Source organism: Ooceraea biroi, chromosome 12, assembly GCF_003672135.1.
Source record: "Ooceraea biroi isolate clonal line C1 chromosome 12, Obir_v5.4, whole genome shotgun sequence".
Lineage (NCBI taxonomy): Eukaryota > Metazoa > Arthropoda > Insecta > Hymenoptera > Formicidae > Ooceraea > Ooceraea biroi.
The window spans coordinates 3,188,598-3,216,386 of NC_039517.1; the positions used below are offsets into that span (position 1 = coordinate 3,188,598).

At 41.9% G+C, this 27,789-nt stretch overlaps 2 protein-coding genes across 4 annotated transcripts; one reads left to right on the top strand and one right to left on the bottom strand.

Moving 5' to 3' along the window:
• Positions 1 to 13,576, top strand: LOC105280517 (coiled-coil domain-containing protein 93). 2 transcript variants are annotated; one of them, XR_003407284.1, is made up of 13 exons: positions 328 to 378; positions 481 to 594; positions 666 to 760; positions 870 to 1,140; positions 1,212 to 1,400; positions 1,492 to 1,542; positions 1,688 to 1,792; positions 1,881 to 2,098; positions 2,205 to 2,521; positions 2,628 to 2,748; positions 2,829 to 2,913; positions 3,008 to 3,250; positions 13,304 to 13,576. XR_003407284.1 is itself a non-coding variant. In XM_026973964.1 (12 exons), the coding sequence occupies exons 1-12, from the start codon at positions 328 to 330 to the stop codon at positions 3,167 to 3,169; spliced, it is 1,779 nt and encodes a 592-aa protein (XP_026829765.1). In that variant the 5' UTR covers positions 1 to 327; the 3' UTR covers positions 3,170 to 3,250. The 2 variants fall into 2 exon arrangements, 1 of the variants encoding a protein (XP_026829765.1); XM_026973964.1 differs by lacking the exon at positions 13,304 to 13,576 and having other exon boundaries at positions 1 to 378.
• LOC105280516 (proton-coupled amino acid transporter-like protein pathetic) lies at positions 3,325 to 27,436 on the bottom strand. 2 transcript variants are annotated; one of them, XM_011341125.3, is made up of 5 exons: positions 26,536 to 27,436; positions 13,830 to 13,915; positions 9,823 to 10,230; positions 7,567 to 7,927; positions 3,325 to 6,924 (listed from the first exon to the last, which is right to left on the bottom strand). In XM_011341125.3, exons 1-5 carry the CDS (start codon positions 26,590 to 26,592, stop codon positions 6,334 to 6,336), a joined length of 1,503 nt encoding a protein of 500 aa, XP_011339427.1. In that variant the 5' UTR covers positions 26,593 to 27,436; the 3' UTR covers positions 3,325 to 6,333. The 2 variants fall into 2 exon arrangements, with proteins under 2 accessions (XP_011339427.1, XP_011339426.1); XM_011341124.3 differs by lacking the exon at positions 26,536 to 27,436 and adding an exon at positions 14,822 to 15,533.
• Between the last annotated feature and the right edge of the window lie 353 nt (positions 27,437 to 27,789).

The window sequence follows — 27,789 nt, forward strand, 5'->3', positions numbered from 1 at the left end:
TTAGTTATTTAGAGTTAATGGCGGAGCACGATACACATGCTCTGTTTCTGTGTAGTTTAATTAATTTGTTAGTTGATAAGTTGTTGTGTTGTATCGGCGGGCGCACAAAACCCAATTGCCTTAAGGCAGGGTAATTTTTATTTCGAATAAAAAAAAAGTCGAACAGCTGTCAAATGCTGGAGGGCTGATGTGGAAAGTGCGAAATGTCCGAATCTCGAGAATTGAGGTTGACAGATGATGCTAAATCGAAATAAATTAATCCGCTGTTGAAGTTGGACTTTACATGTGTGTGTTAAATAAATAGTGTGCTGTTTGAAAAATTGCATTATGTTGAACGACGTGTCTAAAAGATTACCAAAAAGTTCCGAAAGTACGGAGGTAAATATTTCATTAGAAATTAATAAAATGCGACTGAAACTGCATTAAAATTAATTAAGCATTAATTAATATTACTGATAAATTGAAATTATAAATTGTTAGGCTGATGTACGCGAAGATGAGGAACAAGCCACCAAATTTCAAGAGATCATTGACTTGCTCGTCGCAGCAGGCTACTTCAGAGCGCGGATAAAGGGCTTGTCAAATTTTGACAAGGTTCGTAAATTATTCTCAGTATTTAGTTTGTAGAGCTTATGGAGAGATTCAAAAATGATGTGTTCAATCAGGTGGTCGGTGGTATGACTTGGTGTATAGAATCATGCAACTTTGATGTAGACGTGGATCTACTTTTCCAAGAGAATCTCACGATTGGTCAGAAAATGTACGTTTATCATATTATATTGTGATAACTTCTAAACAATTTAGATTTTTTAATTAGTTTTGTTTTAATATATGACAAAATATAAATGTTTTAATGAAATACATTGCAGTTCTTTGACGGAGAAAATTGTGGTCATGCTTCTCAAAATGAACTGTCCACACCGAATAGAGCCACATCAGATACAAGGTTTAGACTGTATCCATATATTCCCAGTTATTCAGTGGTTGGTAAAACGTTCTATGGAAATGCGACAGGAAATGGCAGGCTTTGTGAGATCTTTTGCGTTGAATCAATTTCATAAAAAGCACTCGTTCAGTGAAGATGCTGAGATTGGAGCGACAGCCAACGAGAACGTCATTAGGAATTTACGTTTAGTCAAGGTACGATTTACTTCTAGAAGCATACTGCAGATACGATTAACACGTAGCAATTCTTTCTGGGCTTATCGTAGAAAGCGTACGAACCGCGACGTTTGTTCAAGCAAAAGGAAGGTTTCATCAAAGATAAATCAAGCAGATTTATTGGTACAGTATTGGAATATGAAGCACTCTTTGATGTTGTTAAAAATACGACGACAACGTCCTCAGAATCGAAAAGTAATGATCCAAAATACGAATCGAGTAACGAAAAGAGTGAAAAGGTATTGTAAAATCGGATTTAACTTATTTTATTCTAATAACGTGTACGATAATTATTGAAAAGCTCATGTACAATAATCGATGCCTTTTTAGAATACTACTGAAGAGATTACTGCTGCTCTGGCTATCATCGAAGAAAATACGGTACGTGAAAAGTTGTGTTATGTCAAAATTGGCTTGAAATCAATTACACTTTTAGTTATTTTATTTTATTTATTATTTTATCATTTTTATCATTATTAAAATTTTTAATCTGATTAAATGTTTATTGATTACGATTATTATCCAGGCGCGTTTAAGCATGAGCACGGTCGGAAACATCGTTGGTATACAGGCGCAAGAAATCGCCAAAGTGGCAGAAAAATATGCAGCCATGTCTACCTCTGAAACGGAGGTAAATTCTTTTTGCACGTAGTATATTCTGCAATATTATTTGCTCAAGCTAATGTTATAATGAATCTACGCCATCGTTATGAATGTAGGATAACGGAGTCACTGGCTCGTCCCGTGCTTTGATCGCGTTGCAGAAGCAAAAAGCAACATTGCAATCTAAAGTTAACAAATTGAGCAAAGAGAGAGACAACTTGTCGGATAAACTTACTGAAACAGTGGAAAAGACGAAACAGCATCGCGAAAAGAGAGAGGCCATCGAGCGCTCGTTTAAAAAAATTCAGGAAGTTAGAATTAATGATAACGACAGGTATTTAATTAGAAATAATATCAGGAAAGTTTGTTAATCATAAAATTCCTACATATTTATTTTTCATATTTATTATGCCAAATAAAAGCTACCACGTTGCTTCCAGTGTTTTCAAACGATTAGAGGAGCTTCTCACAGTACTTGACGGATTGAAAGAACAGGAACACAATTTCCGAGAACACTGCAAGTCTGATCTGAATCTCTTTCGGGACATGTTGCAAGAGATTGAAGATGGTGCTCCAGCGGAAGAGGAGGATCGCGTTAAAGAGTACGAGGAGCAAAAGGAAGCTGTCGCGCGAATGCGATTGCAGCTGGCTAAAAAGAACAGAACCATCGCCTCTTTGACTAGGCAATTGGACGATGTTCCTGGACGTTCTGAATTGACGCAATACCAACGGCGTTTCATGGAACTCTACAATCAAGGTGAATTTTGGAACATTTATATTCATGAATGTAAAATTAATCCCCTATTTAAGAATGATTTTTTTTCGAGAGAGAAATTTCGGTAAAAAGAAATATATTGTTGTAGTTTCTGCCAAGCATAAGGAAACGAAGCAATATTACACGTTGTATAATACCATGGATGATACGAAGCTGTATCTGAGTAAGGAATTGACGTTGCTAAATTCCATCCAAGATAACTATAACGAGTACGTACTATAATGATGTTAAAGTATCCATTATATTAAGTGTTCCTTATACATATATAAATTGACGTACTTTACGATAGGGCTATGGCATCAGCAAGCGGCAAAGAACAATTTTTGAAACAATTCGAGAACATTGTGGCCGGAGTAAAACGTAATAAAGCCATGGTAACACATAGAAGAATATATCGTACTTATTATTATTATATAGACGACGAGCGCTTGAAGAACAATCCGATGTTGAAAATAATTTTTCACTTAGGTGGAGAAACGGTGCGTCGATGAGAAAAATAGGCGAGACGCTCTTAGTCGGCAACTCGTCACGCTTGTGGAACAGCAACGTAAATACGTTGCTGCAGTCAGACAGCTCACAATCGAGTGTCGCAGAAATGAAGCGTTGCTAGCTCAACTACGCGGTCCATAGATTCTGACTTCACAGATACGAGCCAGGTGTGAGTCGGATGGAAGTAATCCCTCCGTCTAGGAGGAGGACAGGAGTAGGGAAGTAAGGAGTCTTCTAATTTTCCCATGTGTTTACGTAAAAATAGAGCCAGAAAATGGAATACAATCATTGTTTCAGCATACTCTGCTTTGCTGATTTATTTAACAAAGTTTTGCACGTGGTAAATTTACATTGTTAGTAGAAAATGATGCAGTATATATATATATGTAGGTATGTACACGTACGTACGTATGTATGCATAAAAGGTAAAAACCACGAATGCACACGGTCTAACGGCATGTACATTTGTATTGCTTTCAACAACAGGAAGAGCGACAATAATTCTCGTGTGTTGTTAATTCTTGCCCCAACGAGATTTTATTCCGTTTTCTTGTTTTCATCAGCCGTAAATCACAAAACGAATACTACGAAAGTTATATGGTGATATAATAGCTTATACATCGCGCGTTGTATATACATAGTTTTTTCTTTTTTTCTACTTTACAAATAGAAGTCCAGAAATAAAGGCACATCCGGTCTAATATATTTGTCTCTCTATTCTTTTCTCTTTTTCTTCATATCTATTTTTCTTGAACAACTGTAGAAGTCTGTCAATGTTCTTATATATTTTTATATAAAGTATATATATTCTTCCGAAAATAGGACTCGATGAGTTGCATTTCGAAGAAGATACCTCGCGCTGGTTTATTGTCAAGACATTAATGGTTTTTCACTATAATAGTCCCGATATTAGGTAAATTTTGATTATTCGATGGTGTATAAAACTGATCTGTGGACAGATAAATTGCGAGCCTTTCTTTAATACTGCGTTTAAAAGAGACATATCTGAAAATTGCGAAAACTGCAATAAATAAATATACATATATATATATATATACACACATACATATACATATATATAATCTTTCATAGAAAAGCTGTTTGCAGTCTTTTCATTTGCGTAATCCTACAAAGATCCACTTTTCCGAAGACGTACAAATCGAGATTATTGCTAATTATCGAACACATAGCATACAAGTTAATCATCGAGATGGATCAACAGTTTCGTATTTTGTGTGAGCTTCGCTTTCAATAATAATAGGATCTTAATCTTTACTCTCTACTCGAGTTACGAAATAATTTTGGCAAGTTTTATTAATTTTTTTTATTTATTCTTTTCTCTGCCGATGGACGATACGTGGCGATAAAAATACCTAAATACTCATCTCTTCTATTTCCGGTTACTATTTTTCCATCGGTTGATGTTGAGGATTAAATGGACATCTTCCGTTCTCGCGACGACAAGATCAGTCGATGTCGTTACTTCGCATGCTGACGAAACGCTGTGCGCGATGGAGTCCCGCGTTCTTACTTACAGACTAGCAAATGTGCATCACGACATTATTACATCTACGCATCCTCCTACCTACTACTCTTAATGAATTAATCTTCTTTGTACGATTTCGTGCATCATGCACTAGGAACAGATCAGCGATTTGCGACGCAATTACGTCGACCGTTCATCACATCGATATTACTTTGCAAGCATTCGTGTTTGGCATTCGCGAGAACAACCGAGTCCCTCTGATACCATTTGGATAACGATGCGATAGTCAAGGAAAACCAGTGTGACGCTCAATCGGTTTGTTTCTCCCGCAGAGCGTAGCAGATCTCGTCTTATAGTTTCAGACAGCTCGGCTTGCTCGCTGACCGTAATAGTTCGCAACGGCTAGGTGAAGTGTACCGATCAGCTTCCTAGAGTTTTGAAAATGAAGTGATGACTTTGCTCGACAGGCATCGGCATCGACAAGCCGCACTAATACTTTGCACAGAATTATATTTGCACATGTATGGAATCTCTCCGCTTGATGGAAATTCGTGTTGTCATATGGCCCGCATGAACATACGTTTGTGTCTGAGTCTACAATCCCTAATGATAATCTGAACGTATCTAATAATCGAGCCATATGGTTTACGATAACAAAACATGATATTCGTGTATTTTATATACACATATACATATGTATATATATATCTATATATATATAGGCGTACAAAGTTAGGTGTGTACAACTAGAAAATATCGCTATTTATGCTATTCTAAAAAACCGTCCTGCAGTTGTCAAGATTGCAAAAAGATTGCGTGCGTACAGTCGACATAACAAACAATGAAAAGAAGAAAATGATGTAAATATTATATTCGTCATTAATGTGCTAACTGAATCTCTACCCTGGAGACCAGTATGATGATGAGTTCACACATTCTGATTCTATTAAAATATATAATAATTATGAAGTAAAACGCTAAAATTGCGTCAAATACAAAGCGATTCAAGATTCTACTCCTAAAAGATCCTGTTCATAGTTAAGAGTATTAAATTGGTGCCAAACAGTGATCAAAACGATATATATCTTTTATTAAATTTTGCTTTAAATAGAATTTCAAATCTAGAATTTTTCAGAGAAATATAAATCGGCAAATGTCTTCTATTCTATGAAAAGTCAATTGAAGACTAGTTAAAATTTTTTCTCTTTTTCTCTCAATTATGTAATACTATTTTCAACTTTGTTTGATAGACACGACACTTTTTGCACCAACGTAATATAATACTCTATTTTGCTATAAATAATGCTGATCCTGCGAGGTCATTCGTGCGAGAATGATGATAAATTATTAAGATACGCAATATGAGAAATGACTTGTTGAATTTTTTCGATCGACCGTACGCACTCATGCCTCGACTGTACACGATGCGCGTAATACTAATCTACCTATCATTAAAAAATGATAAATGAGAACTCGGTCGCGCGAAGACTCTTATGGGTGTCTTCGTTGTTGTCATTGTCATTGTCGCAGTCGCAGTCGTTTTGCTACCGACAGAAAAGGTGCAAGACCCGAAAACTCGAGGGCGAGCCTGGACCTCGAGGTCCGTCTGCCGAGGCGTCACTTCGTCCGATCGTCACGCATTCGTCGTCGCGCTTGCCGCCGCGCTCGTTTTCGAGCCATCGCGATCGATTCCACGCAAGAGGAATCCGTCCAGCGCGTTGACGTTCCGTCGATACTCGTCATCCGAGGAACTGGTCGGACGACGAGTGGTATTCGCGAGCGGCCGCCGTGGGCCGCATCTCGCGTCGAGTCCGACGCCTCAATAGCCTTGCGAGATCTCCTGTATGCTGACATACGTGCCGGTAACGAAGCCCAACATGCCGAAGGCGATGATAGCGATGTTCTTCCACAGCCGCCAGTTCCACTTGCCGAGGCCGTCCTCTTGCTCCCAGACAGTTACCAGCTCGATGACCGACGGGAACATGAGGCCCAGGGTTGACAAGCACACGGCTCCGACGAGAGAGATGAACGGGCCCAGATTGGGGATTGCGACCGCCACGCTGACGGTGAAGATTACTAACAAGATACGGAGGCAGTACTCGCCGAGTAATCGCCGGGAGCCGAAGTACATCTTGAGGTTCTTCCAGATAATCTCCATGGGCACGTAGAACTGGAGTCCATAAGTAAGGAAGATTGCGATGGCGATCATGACCTTAGCGGACTGCGCCAGCGTCTCGTCCTGCGGGGGATTGAGCGTTATGGAAGCCTTCGTGCTCTCACCGTATTTCCAGTAGCCGAAGAAGCCAACAGTGCTGTACAACAACACGACGAAAAACATGCCCGTATTCAGGACACCTGGGCAGCCGATGAAGTGCGTCGGGGTCTTCATGTTGTTCTCCAGTGGCATCACCTGGACACAAGTAATTTGGTGATTAACTGACGAAAACGATGCATCATCTCGTCGCCACATTACGTTATGTGAAAGAAGAACGTTTCGCGGAATTTGAACAATACCCATTCAGTGTTCGTTTTTAAGTTGAAATATATATATCACAAAATTGCTGCGCAATCAAAGTTACGAAACGTGATTTGACGTGTCAGTTGACACGTTGCGGATACCCAAGGCGATCACGTGTCTACGTTTCAGCGCAGACGAAGGCGTGCCATTTAGTTTACGCGAGCCGATGCTTCGAACAATCGAACACAACCGTTAAGTGTTCGGACGTGTCTAGCAGCTGAATGTACAGTTATTTTTGTCGCGCAATGTGGTAATATTCACCTCTGCGGTGATTGTACCGTAAGCAATCGCGCTTTGAGCAAGATTTATTTCGCAATTGTAGCTTAATTGCAGTTAGGGTGTCTTCATTTAATTTTTGACATCGGCAACGATTCTATAATTAAAAATATTTTCGCTGCTCAAAGAAGGAGAGAGAAAGAGCTGGGATATAAATTATCAACGCGCGACTTTAATCTTGTCCGCTGCGTATGATCTATATCATTAGTGTAACACGATAAACTTGATTATAATGTAGCATAAACTGTGTATACTTACGACACCGATGCCCTCGAGAGCGAAGATGGCAGTGCCAAAGAAGAGGGGCAGTTGAGACCAGCTTGAAAAGTTTGGCACGTCGCTGATGGTGGGTAGATCGTGAAAGATGTAATAAAAGGTAATGCCCATACCGACGGCGATCAAAATATTCGCTACCATTGAGAACGGCGCGAGGTACTTGAGATTCCTCACGAGCGAGAAGATGATCAATAGCGGTAACAACGCGACCATGTACAATCGCAGATCCTGGTCGGTTTCCGTGTGATAGTCCACGACCTCCTTGAGATTACTCGAGATGAAGACAATGTACACGCAGCAGCAACCGATCAGATCGATCACCAGGAAACAATTAATTGTCGCCCTAAAACAAATGACAGTTTATGTAAAAAAGTAATCAAACGAGATTTGTTCAGAAAGAGCGGTGATGCTGAAGTACTTTCAGTTGTAAAGCTCAAGGGAAGAAACGGCGTGATCTTTCAGATCATGGATGTCTTTTTGCCGTAATAAAGGACGTTGTAAGAGGCGAAAAATAACTAGGAGACTGCCTTAGATTTGAACTCGAACTTTCAGGGATCCCTGGTTCACACGCCTAGGTCTTAGGCTGTACGGCCAATACTCCTACTGTTGTGATCAACTTGTTTTCATTCCGATCCTCTCTATACGACCTATCAGTCTCGACTATCTTTCCAGATCTTACAGCTCGGCCAGCCTGACATTACATTCGTCCCCGAATGTCTCCAAATCGTCGGTTCACTCCACTTGAGTCCCTCCCAACCTCCATTTTTGGTTCACTCTTCTGAGTCCCTCCCAACCTCCATGTTGGTTCACTCCTCTGAGTCCTTCCCAATCTCCATGTTGGTTCACTCCTCTGAGTCCGTCCCGACCTCCATGTTCAGGCTTCACTACCGGCCAGCTGCTTCTCAACTCCCTCCTCTCCGAGGGGTAGCGGATGAATCTCAACTGTCTTCGAGGGGTAGCGGATTTTATCCCACTTCTGAATTGTAAGAGGCGAAAAATAACTAGGGGACTGCCTTAGATTTGAACTCGAACTCTCCGGGATCCCTGGTTCACACGCCTAGGTCTTAGGCTGTACGGCCAATACTCCTACTGTTGTGATCAACTTGTTTTCATTCCGATCCTCTCTATACGATCTGTCAGTCTCGACTATCTTTCCAGATCTTACAGCTCGGCCAGCCTGACATTACATTCGTCCCCGAATGTCTCCAAATCGTCGGTTCACTCCACTTGAGTCCCTCCCAACCTCCATTTTTGGTTCACTCTTCTGAGTCCCTCCCAACATCCATTTTTGGTTCACTCTTCTGAGTCCCTCCCAACATCCATTTTTGGTTCACTCTTCTGAGTCCCTCCCAACCTCCATGTTGGTTCACTCCTCTGAGTCCGTCCCGACCTCCATGTTCAGGCTTCACTACCGGCCAGCTGCTTCTCAACTCCCTCCTCTCCGAGAGGTAGCGGATGAATTTCAACTGTCTTCGAGGGGTAGCGGATTTTATCCCACTTCTGAATTGTAAGAGGCGAAAAATAACTAGGGGACTGCCTTAGATTTGAACTCGAACTCTCCGGGATCCCTGGTTCACTCGCCTAGGTCTTAGGCTGTACGGCCAATACTCCTACTGTTGTGATCAACTTGTTTTCATTCCGATCCTCTCTATACGACCTGTCAGTCTCGACTATCTTTCCAGATCTTACAGCTCGGCCAGCCTGACATTACATTCGTCCCCGAATGTCTCCAAATCGTCGGTTCACTCCACTTGAGTCCCTCCCAACCTCCATTTTTGGTTCACTCTTCTGAGTCCCTCCCAACATCCATTTTTGGTTCACTCTTCTGAGTCCTTCCCAATCTCCATGTTGGTTCACTCCTCCGAGTCCTTCCCAATCTCCATGTTGGTTCACTCCTCTGAGTCCGTCCCGACCTCCATGTTCAGGCTTCACTACCGGCCAGCTGCTTCTCAACTCCCTCCTCTCCGAGAGGTAGCGGATGAACCTCAACTGTCTTCGAGGGGTAGCGGATTTTATCCCACTTCTGAATTGTAAGAGGCGAAAAATAACTAGGGGACTGCCTTAGATTTGAACTCGAACTTTCCGGGATCCCTGGTTCACACGCCTAGGTCTTAGACTGTACGGCCAATACTCCTACTGTTGTGATCAACTTGTTTTCATTCCGATCCTCTCTATACGACCTGTCAGTCTCGACTATCTTTCCAGATCTTACAACGTAATATCGCGACTTAGACTTACTTGGCGAGTCTGGCGTACTTCTGAACTGGCTCGGGCCCCACCATGAAGGCCGCCTCGGCTACATCGGCGAAACCCAAGCTAGGCGTCTGCGATCGTCTGCAGAGAAGGTGGGCGGACTTGACCAAGATGTGGACGCAGTAGGTGCAGACCGCGCCGATGAAGAAAGTGGCGAAAAGGCCGAAGGCGAGACCGGCGTTGCGGAAGGCCATCGGCATCGCCAGTATACCCGTGCCCAGGCTACCCTTGAGCAAATGTATGAGCGTGTCGAGGTCCGAGGTAGGATGGGCGAGCTTGCGGTGCTCGAACGGGTCGTAAAGGGCGGCTTCCTCGTCGGTAGGTCGCTCCACAAGCGGTAAGGTCGAGCCATTCGTGACCGTAATAGGCACGTCATTTTTCTCGCACTTGTATCTGCAAAACCGGCAACCGGTTAGTGCGTCGCGGCGCACTCGTGGAAAGCGTGCGGCTTCTGTCAACGGGATGTAAATTACTTATATTCCAGAAAGTGGGTGTCTCAGAACGAAAGCCGCCGCTTTTTTCATCTACTAGACTGGATCTAATCAATCTAGCCACCCGAAACGCGAGTATCGTGATATTCCATCGGTAACAACGCGAAAGAAGGACGTATCTGATTAAAAAAAAGATCTCGTTAGAGAAAGATCGCGGAAGAGGAGTTGATGAGAGAGTGCATAGGTGAAAGAAACGGTAGCGGTTCTCTGCGACACATTCTACATCCTTGTACATACATCTATCTCGCGCGTGGATGAGTATAAAGTGTTACGTGGGACTTGGTCTTGTTTTACACGACACAGCGTTTTCCTCGTGCCCGCGATTTGCATCACGACTTGGTGTGAGGGAGTATAATAAGAGAGCGCCGAAGTGGGAGAACGTCTCGCGTGCCAAGGGACGACGGGGAGCGGAGGGATGCGCAGACAGGATGCGAGACGCATGCGAGAGTTTCATTCAGAGGCCGCGGCAAGGTTTTGGCATTTTTAACCGATGCTGACTTCATTCGCGAGCAGAGCGAATAATGGAGATGAAAATTCTGAGCGGTTTAGTTATCGGGACACCGCGATTCCAATGCATTCAAGCGCGTTCAAGAAGGATTCACGAGATTTCGCACATTTATCTACTTCAACGTTATCATGTCTTTCCTCTCTCGTCGCGTCTACTTGTTTGCCGAATTTTTCTATAGAAATAAAAGGGCAAACCATCGTTCATCTCTGGCCAAACGGAGCGTGAAACCCGAATGGGAGGTCTCTGATTTCAATGCCGTCAATCAAAAGAGGCTTCGCGGACAATTGGGCGATTCAAAAGCGCAATTGCAATTGTCACTTCGAATCTAAAGCGGGACTTTGCGGAGAGAGATATATTCTTTTGTTATTCGGCACTTCACGGCGATGACAATGCCGAGTGCTGAACTCGCACATTCCGCAGGCCACGAGTATAAACGACGGCTCGCATTACCAATCCTTTAACTGCGCTCCTTGTGTTTGTACTCTGGAAATTCGACGTTACAAGCAAACAATTCTAAAAGGGGGATATGTGTCGGTACGGTTAATAATTAATAATAATTCGAGACATGCAGGCACGTCCGGTAACACTTCGTTTTCGTTAAGTAACATTTCATAATGCATATATCGTGCGTATTTTTTTCTGTTTTTACGTTTTCTAACTGCAGCCGATTCGCGACGACCAAACACGCGCGTCGTAATACTCATGTGTACTCATCTGTATGTATACTGTGTGTCTGTATGCGTATGTGTACGTGTGTGTGAGAGACAGAGAGAAGGACAGAGTATGCGTACATTCGTGTAGATTTTTCGTTAAAAAGAGGTAAGAGTGTTTAGGTATTATAGATACCCATATCTTTTAGGTGCGGTTTCTCTCCGTAGTCGTGCGAAGCTTTCTTGTCAAGAAAGCTCCGGAATAGAGTCTATGTGTGTCCCGTGTCACGTCTTACAACGTGACGAAGAGTTCACGCGCCGCGTTACAGGCATACGTTACAGAGGGGCAGCTGCAACCACCGCACTGCATCACCGCGACGCCCGGCGCCACGACGCTAACAGTACGACGACTAACAAGCCTCCTTTGCTTGCCGAACTCTTTCGTACTTGGCCGAGTGTAATTTTCTTTTTTTTCGTATTTTTTTCTGTTTTTTTTTTTCGGTGTTTTTTTAACACACACACGTCGAACGATCTATCACCGAATCGATGCCAATGTCTCGGCTTTTGGCCACGGATTTTACAAGCGTCCGGTGGCGTCATCGCGTCTTATCACGTCACGTCAACGTCGCGTCACGTCAACGTCTGTTATGTGAGTTTTGTTGAGCTAAAAAGTGTCAAAACGTCGATCCGACAGTGCCGTATTTTTCTTTTTTTTTTTTTTCTCTACGATAGTATCTTTTTCGTTCTCTTTCTCTTTATTCGCAGAGCACTTTCATAGAGCTCGAATCTATGCCCGGAGTTTATACGCTAGTCTGGAATCATATAAATGCACATATTATACAGTAAAGACAGACAGGTCCTCTATCCCCTGGGAATATATTCTGCTTTGCATACCGCATGACCTCTACACGAAGCATTCCCGATCAGAGACGCGAGAACCGCGACGATCCTCTTTCTACTACGTTGTCCCATAAAGAAGGATTAAATTATTCGCCAAGTCGCAAAATATTAAATATAAATACAAATTTATATACGCAAGTTTTTATGATGTAAATTGACAATTGTAAAACGACGTAATGGATCTTTTCATTAATTAAACGATTTCTTTATTAAATATTTACTAAATTATATAGGTAACGTTTATCCAAAGCGTAGAAAAATAGGCTCATTCGTCCTTGGCAAGCGACTAATCGTACAGACGTAATTCCGTTCAGTGAAATTAGAGTAACGCGAATTGCGGTGCCAAGAAACGTACGAGAAACCCGGAACAATGCATAAATGCATAAGTGCGTAGGTGTCAAAGATCAATCATGCGCGAGCAGTTTGTGCAAACTATTCCAAGGCCAGGAACATTCGCGCACATGTGCGAGAAGAATATAGAATATATCGAGCGGTTTCTTATGAATATTGGGTAAAACGCCAGCAGAGGAGTCTCGTCTCGAGCGCAAAGGATCCAAAGATTTTTTTATTGCCGCGCTGCTAAATCGATTGACGAGGAAAGTCGAGCATCTGTATGGTCGGTCAATTTTATCGACGATTTTGTCACCTTCTCCTTAATATTAATTCGAGATATTTAACAAGTAAAGAGCAATATTTTATTTTCACATGTTACAATTATGCTCTTTTTTTAGTGATTTATGCAAAAAGAAACATGCTATTTGTGCACAATATTGAGAGAGAAACTTTTTGATTGTTCGTTGACTATTGCGTTTTCGTGAAATTGAGGTAGGGATTTACAAGCAGGCAGCTAATGCTCAACAGTTATCACTCTTGCTTATGTATATGAAAGAGACATTTTTCGATTTATTATGTTATAGAAAAAAACGAAAATGAAAGATGGAACGAGATCTCTCGATATGAAGGATTATGGCTCAATAAGCGGATACATATCTGTACGTGTACAAACGAGCAACTTTGCACTCGTCCAAGATTCAGCAGGCGGCCATCAAGCATCCCTGGTGCCAGCCACGCTACGAATTCTACGTCAGCGATCAGGCGGTATGCACGATTAGTGTGTGGTATTAACGATTAGAATAGTTCAATGATAAAAACAACAAAAAAAGGAGGAATGAATGTAAAAAGTGAGTGAATTAAAAAAAATCAATAGTAATACAGTAGAGCACAAAGAACGTGAAAAGAATATACAAATATTAACAAAAAAAGAACAAGAAGAAATGCACAATATATGATCCTCGGGTTGTTCTCACTCACGTTTGCTTGAGCATTTAGGTTTGGCAAGAAAGCAATGGTGATGATTGGTCGTGGTAGCAGATAGTGAACTCGCTCAACTATCGTTGAACCGATCGTTCGCACTGATTTCGTTAGTGGAGTTTTGAGACTTACTTGACAAGCATCACGTCTGAAAGTTCTGTTTTCACACCTTGCTTCTTTGGCTCGTATTCGGCTATCATCGGGCGCATTGGCGTTCTCTGTAACAAATCAGGCATCGTGTTAGTCATGCAAGTCGAAATAATAGTGCGCTTTGCGTGAATGCGTTTCTCGGTGATTTTCACTGAAACAATTAACGATTTGTAGATTTATCGGTAGACTGGGTAGGTCAGGTTTGTACCGATTGCACGTAATCGTTTGGCTTGTAAGATTGCATATAATCGTGACTCGATGCATTTATGCGCCGCATGTTTCCCATTCCACTGTTTGTTGATACGTTTTACTAATGAACCTCAGCTTTACGATCTATTCAAGCCGTCGGTGATGTAATGGTAATTTTTTGGTGAAGTAACGAACGCTTAATGCGCTGCGATAATACGTTACCGTAAAGTTGAGATGTTTGAAGATTACAAACATGTGCGTAAAAGTATCGGGAGTGATTAGAGACTCCAATAAGAATGATAATTGTGACAGGGAATATAGTTGAGTTACTAGTAACTTTTGATACGCACGCTGAGAAAAAAATGTAATTGGTCCAACGAAATGTCTTGTCACGGGGTGCCAACAAAATATACACTTATTTCGACAAGTTATATATTGAAACAAATATGTAGTTCTTGGATTACACACATGAGAATTATATAATCCAACAATTATATATTTGATTCAATATATAACTTGTTGAAATAAGTATATATTTTGTTGGCACCCCGTGACAAGACATTTCGTTGGATCAATTACATTTTTTTCTCAGTGCACTGCAATTGCACAAATTGGCTGATTTTACGATATAAATTGCGGGAATATTCAGAGTTAAATAAACTATTTGAGTGATAGTGAGTTTGCACCTTTGCATCTTGTTATCACAAACAGTATTGCCTCAAGCACCATAATTCTTGTTTTTTATTACCAACTATATTCGCATTATATTCGCATACAGTATTCACCCTGATATGAGGCCGATCGTCCGTCGCTGCCGACAATGAGCTCATTTCAACATCATGGGCACTGTCGGTATTCCCCATTTCTTCGTTTTTGCGAAAGCCTTCCTTCACCCCGTGAATTTACCCCTGATGAAAATACGCACAGGCACCGCGAAGATTTCGCAGGGGCATCACTGCGCGTGCGAGCGGATGTCCATTGCTGGCTCCGATATTCGGAATCCTCTTAAAAGCAACGCTCTCTCCCTCTTGGTTACTGATCGACCAACGTAATCCAAATTATTGACAAGATCGAGCCGAAGAGATTAAAGATGAAATCACGAGGGGAAACGTCTGAGCGTTCTCACGGCACCACTTTGGGAGAAGCTCCCTCACTTTTGAGGAACGGCGTTTCTCCACGAATAATCGCATAGGCATCACGTTCATCCAGGTTCACGTACAGATCCAACGTCCACAATCACGTTTATCTCGCGGCTCGCATTGCAAAGAGACGCGCGGGACCACAAGATGAGGAGTCTATCTTAGGACGCTCCGCCTACGGTGCAGCGTTCGGGACGAGCACCGAGAATCGACGCCGACGCGCGTGAAAACGGGCGTCGCGGCGATTGTCCGCGGCCGACGGACGAACTGAATCCCCGTGTGTTCCTGACTGTGCTCTGGGACGATATCCGCGCGCGCTGTCCGGACCCGGCGCGGTCTATGTACGGCGCCGCACGCGGCGTAGAAAATCACGGTTACCGCTGCCAAATCTTTCGGCAACGTCCACCGAGGACGGACTGACTCTTTATATACCAAACGGCTACGAAAATAGGAAGAGCAAACTGACGTGGGGTGGTCGCGGTTCACGTGAGCCGCGCGCGTCTCTGCCGGCCATCTGACCGCTAACCAGGTTTAACCAGGATGTGTTTGCGAGGCGTGACAGACGGATTCCGTCGTCAGCTGCCTTTCGCGGTTTGGCTCGTAAATTAGAGGGTACGCGGCGCTCGTGCACGCATTCATTATCACAAGGAGCATGGAAAATTCGCGCCGCAGTTTTCCCGATACCTGCAATCTCGACGTACAGCGCACGCTTTACGATAAGATCATTTTAAATTATTTTAATCGAACTCGTTAGGTGTCTGACGCTGCGACAATCGTACGTAAACTGGTTCTGCCGGGATCACGCAGGATCATGTGCCATTAAGGGGGGAGCCTGCTTTAGAACGCTGAAAATAAGGTATAATTTTACGAAGTTTTTGGGAGAAACTATACAGCGGATCATTATAAAACTTTGATGCATTTATTAGTACATGTTTAAAGATAAAAAAAATTATTTTTTTATTTGAATATATCGCCTGTAGAGCTCGTCCTGGAGGCATTGTAAATTGGTGAGCATTCTCCTGCCCCCAAATTTCATCCAAACTGAAAAATTGAAATATTTTCTCGTTATTTATGAATTCCCATCGTCGATGAACCTTTAATATTCATAAAAACATTAAGTTGAACAATTATTTTTGCATGAAAAAGTTCAAAAACTTTGCCTAAAAATCGTACTTTTGTGTTCGAAGCTCCACCATTTTGGCACTTTTCAACTTTTTTCTTCTCTCTTTGGTTCATCGACGATGGGAATTCGTAAATAACGAGAAGATATTTCAATTTTTCAGTTTAGACGAAATTTGGAGGCAGGAGAATGCTCACCAATTTGCAATGCCGGCGACGCGGCTGCACTAAGATTTCTCCAGGACGACCTCTACGAGCGATATATTCAAATCAAAAAATAATTTTTTTTATCTTCAAACATGTACTAATAAATGCGTCAAAGTTTTATAATGATCCGCTGTATAGTTTCTCCAAAAACAATTCGTAAAATATACCTTATTTTCAACGTTCTAAAGCAGGCTCCCCCCTTAACGCGTTTCGAGCGGTGGCATTAAGGGGGGAGCCTGCTTTAGAACGCTGAAAATAAGGTATAATTTTACGAATTTTTTGGGAGAAACTATACAGCGGATCATTATAAAACTTTGATGCATTTATTAGTACATGTTTAAAGATAAAAAAAATTATTTTTTTATTTGAATATATCGCCTGTAGAGGTCGTCCTGGAGGCATTGTAAATTGGTGAGCATTCTCCTGCCCCCAAATTTCATCCAAACTGAAAAATTGAAATATTTTCTCGTTATTTATGAATTCCCATCGTCGATGAACCTTTAATATTCATAAAAACATTAAGTTGAACAATTATTTTTGCATGAAAAAGTTCAAAAACTTTGCCTAAAAATCGTACTTTTGTGTTCGAAGCTCCACCATTTTGGCACTTTTCAACTTTTTTCTTCTCTCTTTGGTTCATCGACGATGGGAATTCGTAAATAACGAGAAGATATTTCAATTTTTCAGTTTAGACGAAATTTGGAGGCAGGAGAATGCTCACCAATTTGCAATGCCGGCGACGCGGCTGCACTAAGATTTCTCCAGGACGACCTCTACGAGCGATATATTCAAATCAAAAAATAATTTTTTTTATCTTCAAACATGTACTAATAAATGCGTCAAAGTTTTATAATGATCCGCTGTATAGTTTCTCCAAAAACAATTCGTAAAATATACCTTATTTTCAACGTTCTAAAGCAGGCTCCCCCCTTAACGCGTTTCGAGCGGTGGCATTAAGGGGGGAGCCTGCTTTAGAACGCTGAAAATAAGGTATAATTTTACGAATTTTTTGGGAGAAACTATACAGCGGATCATTATAAAACTTTGATGCATTTATTAGTACATGTTTAAAGATAAAAAAAATTATTTTTTTATTTGAATATATCGCCTGTAGAGGTCGTCCTGGAGGCATTGTAAATTGGTGAGCATTCTCCTGCCCCCAAATTTCATCCAAACTGAAAAATTGAAATATTTTCTCGTTATTTATGAATTCCCATCGTCGATGAACCTTTAATATTCATAAAAACATTAAGTTGAACAATTATTTTTGCATGAAAAAGTTCAACAACTTTGCCTAAAAATCGTACTTTTGTGTTCGAAGCTCCATCATTTTGGCACTTTTCAACTTTTTTCTTCTCTCTTTGGTTCATCGACGATGGGAATTCGTAAATAACGAGAAGATATTTCAATTTTTCAGTTTAGACGAAATTTGGAGGCAAGAGAATGCTCACCAATTTGCAATGCCGGCGACGCGGCTGCACTAAGATTTCTCCAGGACGACCTCTACAGGCGATATATTCAAATCAAAAAATAATTTTTTTCATCCTTAAACATGTACTAATAAATGCATCAAAGTTTTATAATGATCCGCTGTATAGTTTCTCCAAAAACAATTCGTAAAATATACCTTATTTTCAGCGTTCTAAAGCAGGCTCCCCCCTTAAGCAATTCTCGAGCCTCTGCAGCATCATTTTCATCGCGTCGTGAAGCTGAGATATTCTTGAGTTGTCGATGGTTAGGCGTTCCAGAAATAAACGCGTCCTTTGCTGTGCAGGAGCTCCCATCCTCTTGCTTACTTGTCTTACGACTTAGCGTTAGAATCAATATAATGAATGAAGCTAGTGAAGCGCGCGCGCGTGTTTGTGTGGGCATGAACAATTCATACCTAAAAATAAATGAGAGGCTTGAATGATCGACAAACATTTATCCATCAATTTAAGCGGATTGTTAAACATGAAATATTCACCCTGAAATTTATTCATTTTTTCTCTATGCTGCCAAGTTGGGCTGGGTGACGTCACTATTATGTAAGCAAACGTTTGTTGCGTCTGAGCCAACTCTACAACGCACACATGAATTCGTTCCGATTCAGAAGCGTGTAGTTAAAATTCCGACGACCGTCCACGCCTAATCCACACGTGTTTCGGCCGCTCATTTCGGAAACTAGAAACGATAAGAGGAAGGCGCGTATCCGTAACGTGCGCCGGTGCACCGCGGCGTCTCGCGTGCAACGCACTCGTACGAAGGCCGCTCGGTTGCTCCTTTCCGATTATATACACCTCCATGCCGGGGGCAGCCTCGTGGGCCTCATTGGCATGAATTCGGCGTCTATTTTCGTCGCGGCGCTTCGGCGAAAGCGCGTAGAGCGTTCTCGCCGCGATACAAAGCAGCAGGATTTTGTACCGCGCGCAACTCCGGTTCCCATCGTGCTCCGTTATGTTAACGGGGTTGTGTCCGATTCAAGACGCGATATTAAACTAAGAAAGTTTATATTTACGTAAATTAAAGAAAGGAACCCGAGCTGCGAAACGTGTATTATAAAATTTCAAGAAGATATCGCGAAAGATGGGTTTCCTAGCTATTTTTTCAAGTTGCTTTCTCTGTCCTTCTAGAGTAGCAAAAATTTGAAGGAAATTAAATTAACAACTGTTTGAAAGTTCCAGATTATGTTTTAGATAAATATGTGATCATTCCAATTTTTCTACAATTATAATTAATTAATTTCTACAATTTCTGCTAGTTTTATAGAAAATTCTGGTATTCATTATTAAGCGTGGGAAGATTTTCAAGATTTCGCGTAATCTAGGAAAATAGTCGGGCGAGTTGAAAGCACGTGACTGTTCCACGTGACGAGCGCCGTTGTGTCACGAACTCTACATTAATCAAGTGATGAAACGGAAATCCCGAAAAGTAATCGCGGACATAGGGTAGTCACTAATCACTGGCAGGAAAAAGGAAGGGATAAAGCGATATCGAAATGGGGGAACTAAGCGGCCAAGGCCTTGAAGGCTAATCGTGCATGGTCGTTGAATCATTAGCGGCGAAATATGTATATTGGTTGCACGAGCAAACGTCCGAACAAGATAACGCGATTCGTGACAGTCGTTAAATGTACACTGATATTGAGTAATCGTCTAAATTGCCGTCTGGCACATATATTACTTTTCCGCGTAGTATTGTTTCGCATGCGCATAATAAGCGGCACTGAAAGTGCCTGCGGTATCTTTTTGCGTCGTTTAGTGGTACCAAGAAAGCGCCATATTTAAGGAAGGTCCTTGAAAAAGTAGTAGACGTCAGTAACAGATGACGTAAAGTTGATTTTACTCCAAAAGAACGAGAAACCCGTGTAGACGATGTTAAAATAGGAAATTCCAATGCTACGACGAAGGCGTTTTTTAAAGACACTTTTACAATTATTATAAAAACTGTTCTTTAATTTCATGCTGGATTAGATTAACGAAGTCTTCACTGTGCACCGTTAAAAATTGTGCGTCCATATGTTAACATTTTCTTGTGTTGCCATGTTTTGATTACTACTTCAATGTAAAATTAACATACAACTGATGTTATTATTTTTATAACAATTTTATATGTTACATTAATGTTAACTTCATAACTTAACATTTTGTGTATGTCTCTTAGAAATGGAATATTATTTCAAATGCTTTTAACACAATAATTTTAAACAATCAACATGTCACAAAGTCAGTTTAACATTCTAAAAGAAGTTAAAGTAAATCTTCAAATAATCATGAACTTTGACATATAAAATAATCAAATTTACTAAAATTAAATGTTTCTATCAAAAATAATTTAAGTTGAAATAATTACTATCATGTGTTAATATAACATAAAAAGTAAATGTTCATATTGTACGAACGAAAATGTTCTATCAACTTTTCTGATGAGTTATTGTAACTTCTCTTCCATGTAGTTTTCAATTACTTTGTATGTTATTTTTACATCACACTTAAAGTTACAATAACAAAAATAAATGCAAAGTATTGTGTTAATTACTTAACATTTCTAGTTTGTCAAGAAGTAACATATGACGAATGAGTCACTTTAACTTAAAATTTAGAGTGGACTTTCTGGGACATGCAAAAAATGTTAAAATTAACATTTTATTTTTTACTGTGCGAGCATTCGATTCTGCGCTTCTCTTAAGCGAGTAGAAATCTGCGTAGCGACACACGAGATCAAAATTGACGAGATTTAATTGAACTTCGCGCGCGGTGCAGATTGGTCTTTGGACCAATCGAACGCGACAATGTGATTCTCATCAAGAGGCTGATCAGCGCTAACGCGCATCGAATTGCTGCGTAGATTACATTTCGCTGGGTTAAATCATCAATAAGCGACCAGGTCGAAATATAAAGCAGCGTTAACGAGCGAGTCCCGAATCGTAAATCGGCGTAATGGACTGCTCTACTGGACAAAATTGCGCCGTATTAGAGGTCGTGGCTTTTGCGTTCCTTTCGGCACGAAGCATGTGACTTGAATGACGCAATAATGGCGAATTGCAGGGTCCGGCGTGAATGCGATCGCGCCGCTCCTCTGACCCGCGTGTCCATCTGCGTTCATTCTCTAATGCGAATCAGCAGCAGCGGCAGCCGTCGGCGGCGGCAGCGAAATAATGAATTGACAAATCTGACGGCAACGTCACATCCTCATCCCGGCAAACGGTACGTTACGCACGCCTGCACCCGCGTGGGAGTCTCGCGCTCTTGCTCCTGCCGCTGCCCCTGAATTATACGGCGTCGTATATCGTACGGCAGTGTCTCTCAAGCGAGATGCTTCATCGGAATTTCAAGAATTGTCCCCGATTTTATCTAATCAGTAGGTTCAAACAGAAGTTTTACGAAAAAATTTGGATTACTCATTATGACGCCACATGTTGGCTCGTGATGTCAGGAAGAAGGAATTAAATGAACTTTTGTCCCGTACAATTGAAATAAATTTCCACTAGTTGATAACGTCGCTGATTTGAATTGATTGTTCTGGTTAAAGTCCAGTCAAAGTCAAGAGGCTTAGTCTCGGAATCAGATCTGTGCAATTATGTCCTGTCGGCAGAAATAATGATGCTGCGGACGTCTGAAAGAGCAATAAACGTCCCAGTGGATTAGACGTAATTTTATACGCTCGAAATAACTTCGCGTTTCGGTTTTTGCTTGTGCAACTTTTTCCTCTAGTCTCCGGCACTTCTACTTCCGTCATTTATGATTAATCTTGATTAACCTGGGTCCTTATATAATGGCCGGCGTAAAAAACGATCCATACCTAAGTAAACGTTTCACGGCATACATATACACGTGCATATGTAGGTAAATACATGTACATGTACATGTGTGTGCTCTGAATTCTACATACATTACACGATTATTTGCGTAATTATGCAGATTCCTATCAATTGCTCCATCCAACATGCATGATACATGCCTTTCAAATTTCAAAAAAACGGCCATTAAAACAATGTCGGATATTTTTGGAATATCGCGTATCGCGAGATCCGACTCGCGTGACTTCCGTTTCTCGAACACTGAACTCCCAAAGCTCAGTAACTGGAACTGGGCACGCGCACTCATACCCGCGAAACTTAATTGGATGCGAAGTAGGTGATCTCATATTAATAGACTCTAGCGTGAATCATCATAAATCCCGTGTATGCTATCGGACGTGCAACTTGCCGTAACATTTTTGCACGTGACGCAACTTATCTGACGTATGTAAATGACAAAAAGTGTGCAATGAATGGAATGCGTGGATATTATTATCTCAGCATAATTACGAGGAAAAAAAAGAACATATGCATGAGGAAACATGAGCCTTCGCTATCGAGACTGGCGCCTAGAACTGGCGCGACGTTTCGCTACGGGGATGGAAACTAGCTACGCATATGTTTCAAGTTTCTAGCTTTGCAGGAAAAGGAAAGACGACACGAACTTGCTGGTCAAAGCTATCGCGATCGTGAGCGGCTGAAGAGCATCGGGTGTAAACCCGACGGAGTAGCAGACAAGGACGAAGAGGGGGACTGGAAAGAGGGGATGACGGGGTACGATATGGGGAGAACGGAAGGAAGAAGGGGAAACGCGATGGGAAAGAAAAAGAGAGAGGAACAGAGAAAGATAGGAAGAGGAAAGGTGTCGGTTGAGGAAATTTCCATGACGCGGTGTACCGGTGTCGCGCGACTTGCCATTGTCGCCGAACACATTATGAAATAAAAGACCGAAGCAGGCGATTTGGGTCGCTTAGCCATTAGCGACATCGAAAACTCTTCATTGAAATGGAACCGATCCTCCGCCATTTTTGGAGAACTTTTGAATGGGAGCGGGAACAGCGGGGCATGAATACAAAAATTCAGAGGAGGATCAAGTAGAGCGCAAAACAACGTTTTGCGAACGTTGAGCTTGCAATATCATGGAACTCGCAATTTTGCAACTTCGCGGTTTTCAGAAAGTTTGATACCAGCTAATGCCTTGTTATACGGTTCCCTCGCCTGCAATTCATGTGCAGAAACAAGAAATAACTGCGTATCTATTCCCGGGTTAAATTTAACTCGTGAGACGACCGTCGTGCACACAGTTTGTTCACCGCGTGGCATCGATCGCCGATGCAAAGTCAACGCACGGCCAGTGAGTCTCGAGGAAAACCACCTTCGTCGTCAATCGATCGAGGTCATAATAGAAACTAGACGCTCCGATCAGGTGCGATAACAAAAAACTTCCTTTTATATGACGCGTCTTTATCGCGTATCTTTCCGAATTTAGAAATTAAACTTGGAAAGCTCGTGCAGAGCTGTGCGCGAGCGTAAAAATGTCACGGTAGAAAGCCAAACGTTATCGTGTTTTAAATAACTCCGTGCGCGTGGTTTCGCGAAGGTTCACCGCCGAAAATACGTCTTTACATCACGACCGACTTTCACGGCGCGTCCGCTCGGCTAAAAAAATCTTACGCGCGGCAGCAGAATCGTTTTGCCCGCTCAGAAAAACCCGATTCGCACGCGTGCAAGTCGCGTAGACCAGGCCGGACGGTGGTTTCTACAAACGGGCGTACTTGACGCACCTTATCGCGCGACTTCTCATAAAGTATACCGGTTTCTTTTTTCAAGGCGATGGTACATCCGGCGCGTTTATCGCGCCGCGATAATACAGCGCCGCTCGACGTAACGTCAGAAAAAGATAAAGTGTGTTAACAGAATTGCGATCGGATCGCCAAATCGTCTCGATAAAACGGCCGGGCTTATTAGCGGCGCGCCCGCAGTAATAATAATAACGTTTCCGAAATAACGAGTGACGCATCGCGTACCGCGTATTCGCATTTCGAGTAGTTTTCTTAATTGGAGGATAACGGCCGCGATAACGAGAGAGAAAGAGAGAGAGGATCTTTATCACACACCCTCAGAAAGAATTTCTGATAACAAGACGAAAAATATTCTTGACTAATTTAATCGTATTACAAGTATAAAAAATATGAAAATAAAACAATTTTTAATTTAAATCAGTAATTTCTATCCTTCTCTCTCGAATTAAATAAGATTGTCTTACTGTCTTCAGACAAGAGTAACATGTACAAATTTATGCTTATATATTCTTGTACGTAGAATAATTTGTTATTAGCGCCACTTTATAGTAGGCTTTGTCGATGTCGACGCATCATTTTCTCACGGTCGCTCGTCGACTCGGCGCCGTCCTTTATTCGGATAAAACGGCCAATATTTATGTGTTGCAATCGAAAATCGGGAAAGTGTTTCTGTTATTTACAATGCAAGAAATATTAAAAGATATGGAAATGTAAGTAAGTATATACAATATACTTACTTGAGAAATAAGATTCGAGATAAGACATTTCCATACCTTTTAATATTTCTTGTAGAGTATTGCACTTATTCATTGTAAATAACAGAAACACTTTCCCGATAAATATTGGCCGTTTTGTGCAGATTCTACAAATTCTCTTAGAAGAATAGAATAAGATGTCTTTTAAATCTCACAATATTCTGAAATCAAGAATATTTTGAACTTGCTACAAATTTGTATCTAAATCCTTCTGAGAAAATTAATGAGATAGCACCAAGATTATTTGAATCTAGATTTTAGAATTTTCTATTCAAGATTAAAATATGCTTCTTTTCAATAATAAATATGATTGTCGCTATGGCGATCTTATTTTATGATAGATTAAAGAGTAATAGCATTAAATCCAGAAATCTTTTCTGTGGGTGCATATTTCACTTTATGATGACTCAGATAAGGCGATGACTATCGCTCTCAAATATTAAGAAAGCCATAATTAATCGTTATCTCGAATCGTCAGAATTAATCGTTACGTATTTCATGAGAAGTACTTCGTACTTCTTCTTAGCGTCCTCGGCTGAGCAAGTCATCGATTTCTCGATATCGCGTAACGTAGGAGACAGAGTTTGCATTACGCTTTGCAGTGATAAGGTGATATGCGATAGTGATAGAAATCACTCGAGAATTCCGGTAGCGTTTTACATATCTGTCCACGCATAATGCGATGCCCACGTCATGCCGTCTTTTCGGATTAGATTAAACGTAATTAATATTAAAATACTGTTGACGAATGTACGTTAGTTTAAATTTCTACGTATTTTGCTGATTAATCCTTACGAAACCGAGTAGCAACGAGCGAAGAAGAGCCGCGCGTAATCGCGAAGATTCTTATGCAAAACGAGCTTCCTTGCAATTCGTTTGAGTGCACTCGCCTGATAATTACGCAATTGTCATCTGCACGCGGAACGTGTGTAATTGCATGCCGCGTTGAACGAACGAAACATGTAACGCGTAAACGCAATAAAATAAATTCCCCGCGTCGAATTCTCTGCGTGCCGCGTTCGCGTGGATTTTATCGCGCGACATTGTACATAATTTAAATGCCTGCGATTTATAAACGGGATTATTTCCTAGGCAGATGCGCCTACGCCTCGATTACTTCGTCTTTGAAACTATTCGCATGTATGTGTACCTATAAGATATAGCTGCATATACAGGGTGTTTCCTAAGTAAGCAGACGAACTTAAGGAGGATATTCCTTGGCTTATTTTAAGAAGAAAAGGTCATATAGACATGTGTCCTAAACTGCTTTGTTTTCCAAAAAAAGTACATCACCGTTTTCGTTCACTTTTCTATGGGGACAGCTTAAAAGGTCATATAGACACATGTCCTAAACTGCTTTGTTTTCCAAAAAAAGTACATCACTGTTTTCGTTCACTTTTCTATGGGGACAGCTTAAATCTTTAGTTTACGCTACACCTATTCAAAATGAAGATCTCAGAAATCGCATAATAGATGGATGTGAAAGAATACGTAACACTCCAGGTATTTTCGAGCGTGTACGTCAATCAATGGAAAGGAGAGTTGAGGCGTGTATCATGGCTGCAGGTGGACATTTTCAGCAGTTACTGTGATGTTATTATTTTTCTTCTTAGTTACTGTTTTCTTTTTCGTTATAATTTTTCTTTTTGATTACTATTGTTTTTCATTTGTTTTATTTGCAATAACAAAAACTGTTCTATAATAAACGAAAAGTGAACGAAAACAGTGATGTACTTTTTTTTGGAAAACAAGGCAGTTTAGGACACATGTTTATATGACCTTTTCTTCTTAAAATAAGCCAGGGAATATCCTCCTTAAGTTCGTCTACTTACTTAGGAAACACCCTGTATATATTGTTTTATGCGCAAACGTTGCACACGCGCGAAGAGCGTAGATGTGTACGTGGTGGACAAATGCTCGAGGTGTGCGCTTTATAGCAATGTGCGTAATCGCGGATAGCCACGTGGCGACGGCGCGCCACGAGAAACACACGCACGCCGATGTCGTAAAAGCACACGTACCCGGTGCGCGTTATCGCACGCGCAATTACGAGTCAAATTCAAATTTCGCGGCGCGTGCACGCGCGGGCGTCGGTTCGAAAATTGCACCGTTCGAATGACGGGACGATGAAATTATTACACGTTCCGCGACGGGGTACGCGCGGTCTAGGTACTCAGGGATTATCTCGTAGGTACTCACCTGAATTCTGCCCCCGTGCACCGGCACACCGAGACCCAGCGTCGTGCTGCGCGACATTTCCGACGCGAAGTCGCACCCGTGAGTCGGTTCTGCGTCTGCGGCGGAGCGTCGAAGCGAGGTGCAAGCGGATGTGTACGGATATATGGCGTCTAGCCGTACGCGCGGTTTCCCTTGCGCTTATTTGAAATTCACTGCGGCGGAGCTGCGTCCACCCGAGGACTCGACGGTGCTCGGCGCGCCCTTGCGCGAATCCGTACGCCTAAGTACGCGTTCGCACGCGTGAGGAGGAAAATCTATACCGCGCCTGTGTACGTGCTTTCATGTACACGACGCGCGTAATTTAACAACGTCGAGGCTTCGCGTACGTCGATTGGTAATTCGTGCAAGGGCTCGTCTCTCCAGCGAGCGTGATGTCGGACTGATCTTTCGTCCTCTTTTCGCGCTAACTTCCCTCGGCAGTGCCACGAGCTAGGTACGTGGTGCGTGGACGTCGGCGCCAGGGTGGGAGTAGCCGGCAGAAACGGAGCGGGGATAAGTACGGAGAAGAAGGGAGGAAAGAATCGACGAAGAAAATGATCGAAGGATGCTCGAGGAGTTTCTAAAATTAGACGAACCTCGCGAGGGGAAAGATCGCCGAGATCGATGCTTTACGAGCAACAAACCTGGAAAGCGCGTAGCGTACAATCGAACGAGAGATTTTCGCGTGTAAATTACAAAACGAATCTCGTTCGAGTTCCGAACGAGTTCGACACGAGTTTGAATTGCTACCGAGAATGACGGCGCGCGATGTTAAAGGTTGCCCCTCACAGTTTCTCCGGCTTCCCCCACTCTCCTGAGGAACGTATCCTCTTCGTCCCTTTCGAAGTCCTCCCATGGCTGCGCGGAGCGGGCAGTCTAGCTCGCTTGTTGGCAGAACAAACCAAGACCGAGACTAACACCAACCAAGAAGTCCTCCCCTCCGCGAGACGAGGACGCTTAGCAACGCGACTCCTCAGTCCTCACGAAACTCAACCGCGGGATTTCCCGCCTTACGATAACGTCTGAATTCCACTGCGCCCTCGGCGTAGTAACTATTTTTAATATTGGGTTGGCCAAAAAGTAATTGCGTTTTTTTTCCAACAGATGGACATACATGTCTTGAAATGTAACTAACTTCATTCTAAACCGCAAATTCATTATGTAGGTTAACAACTCACGGTTCAAGCTTGTTTTAGAAAAAGAAAGTACACGATCTCGTTAACAATTGTTTCTTTG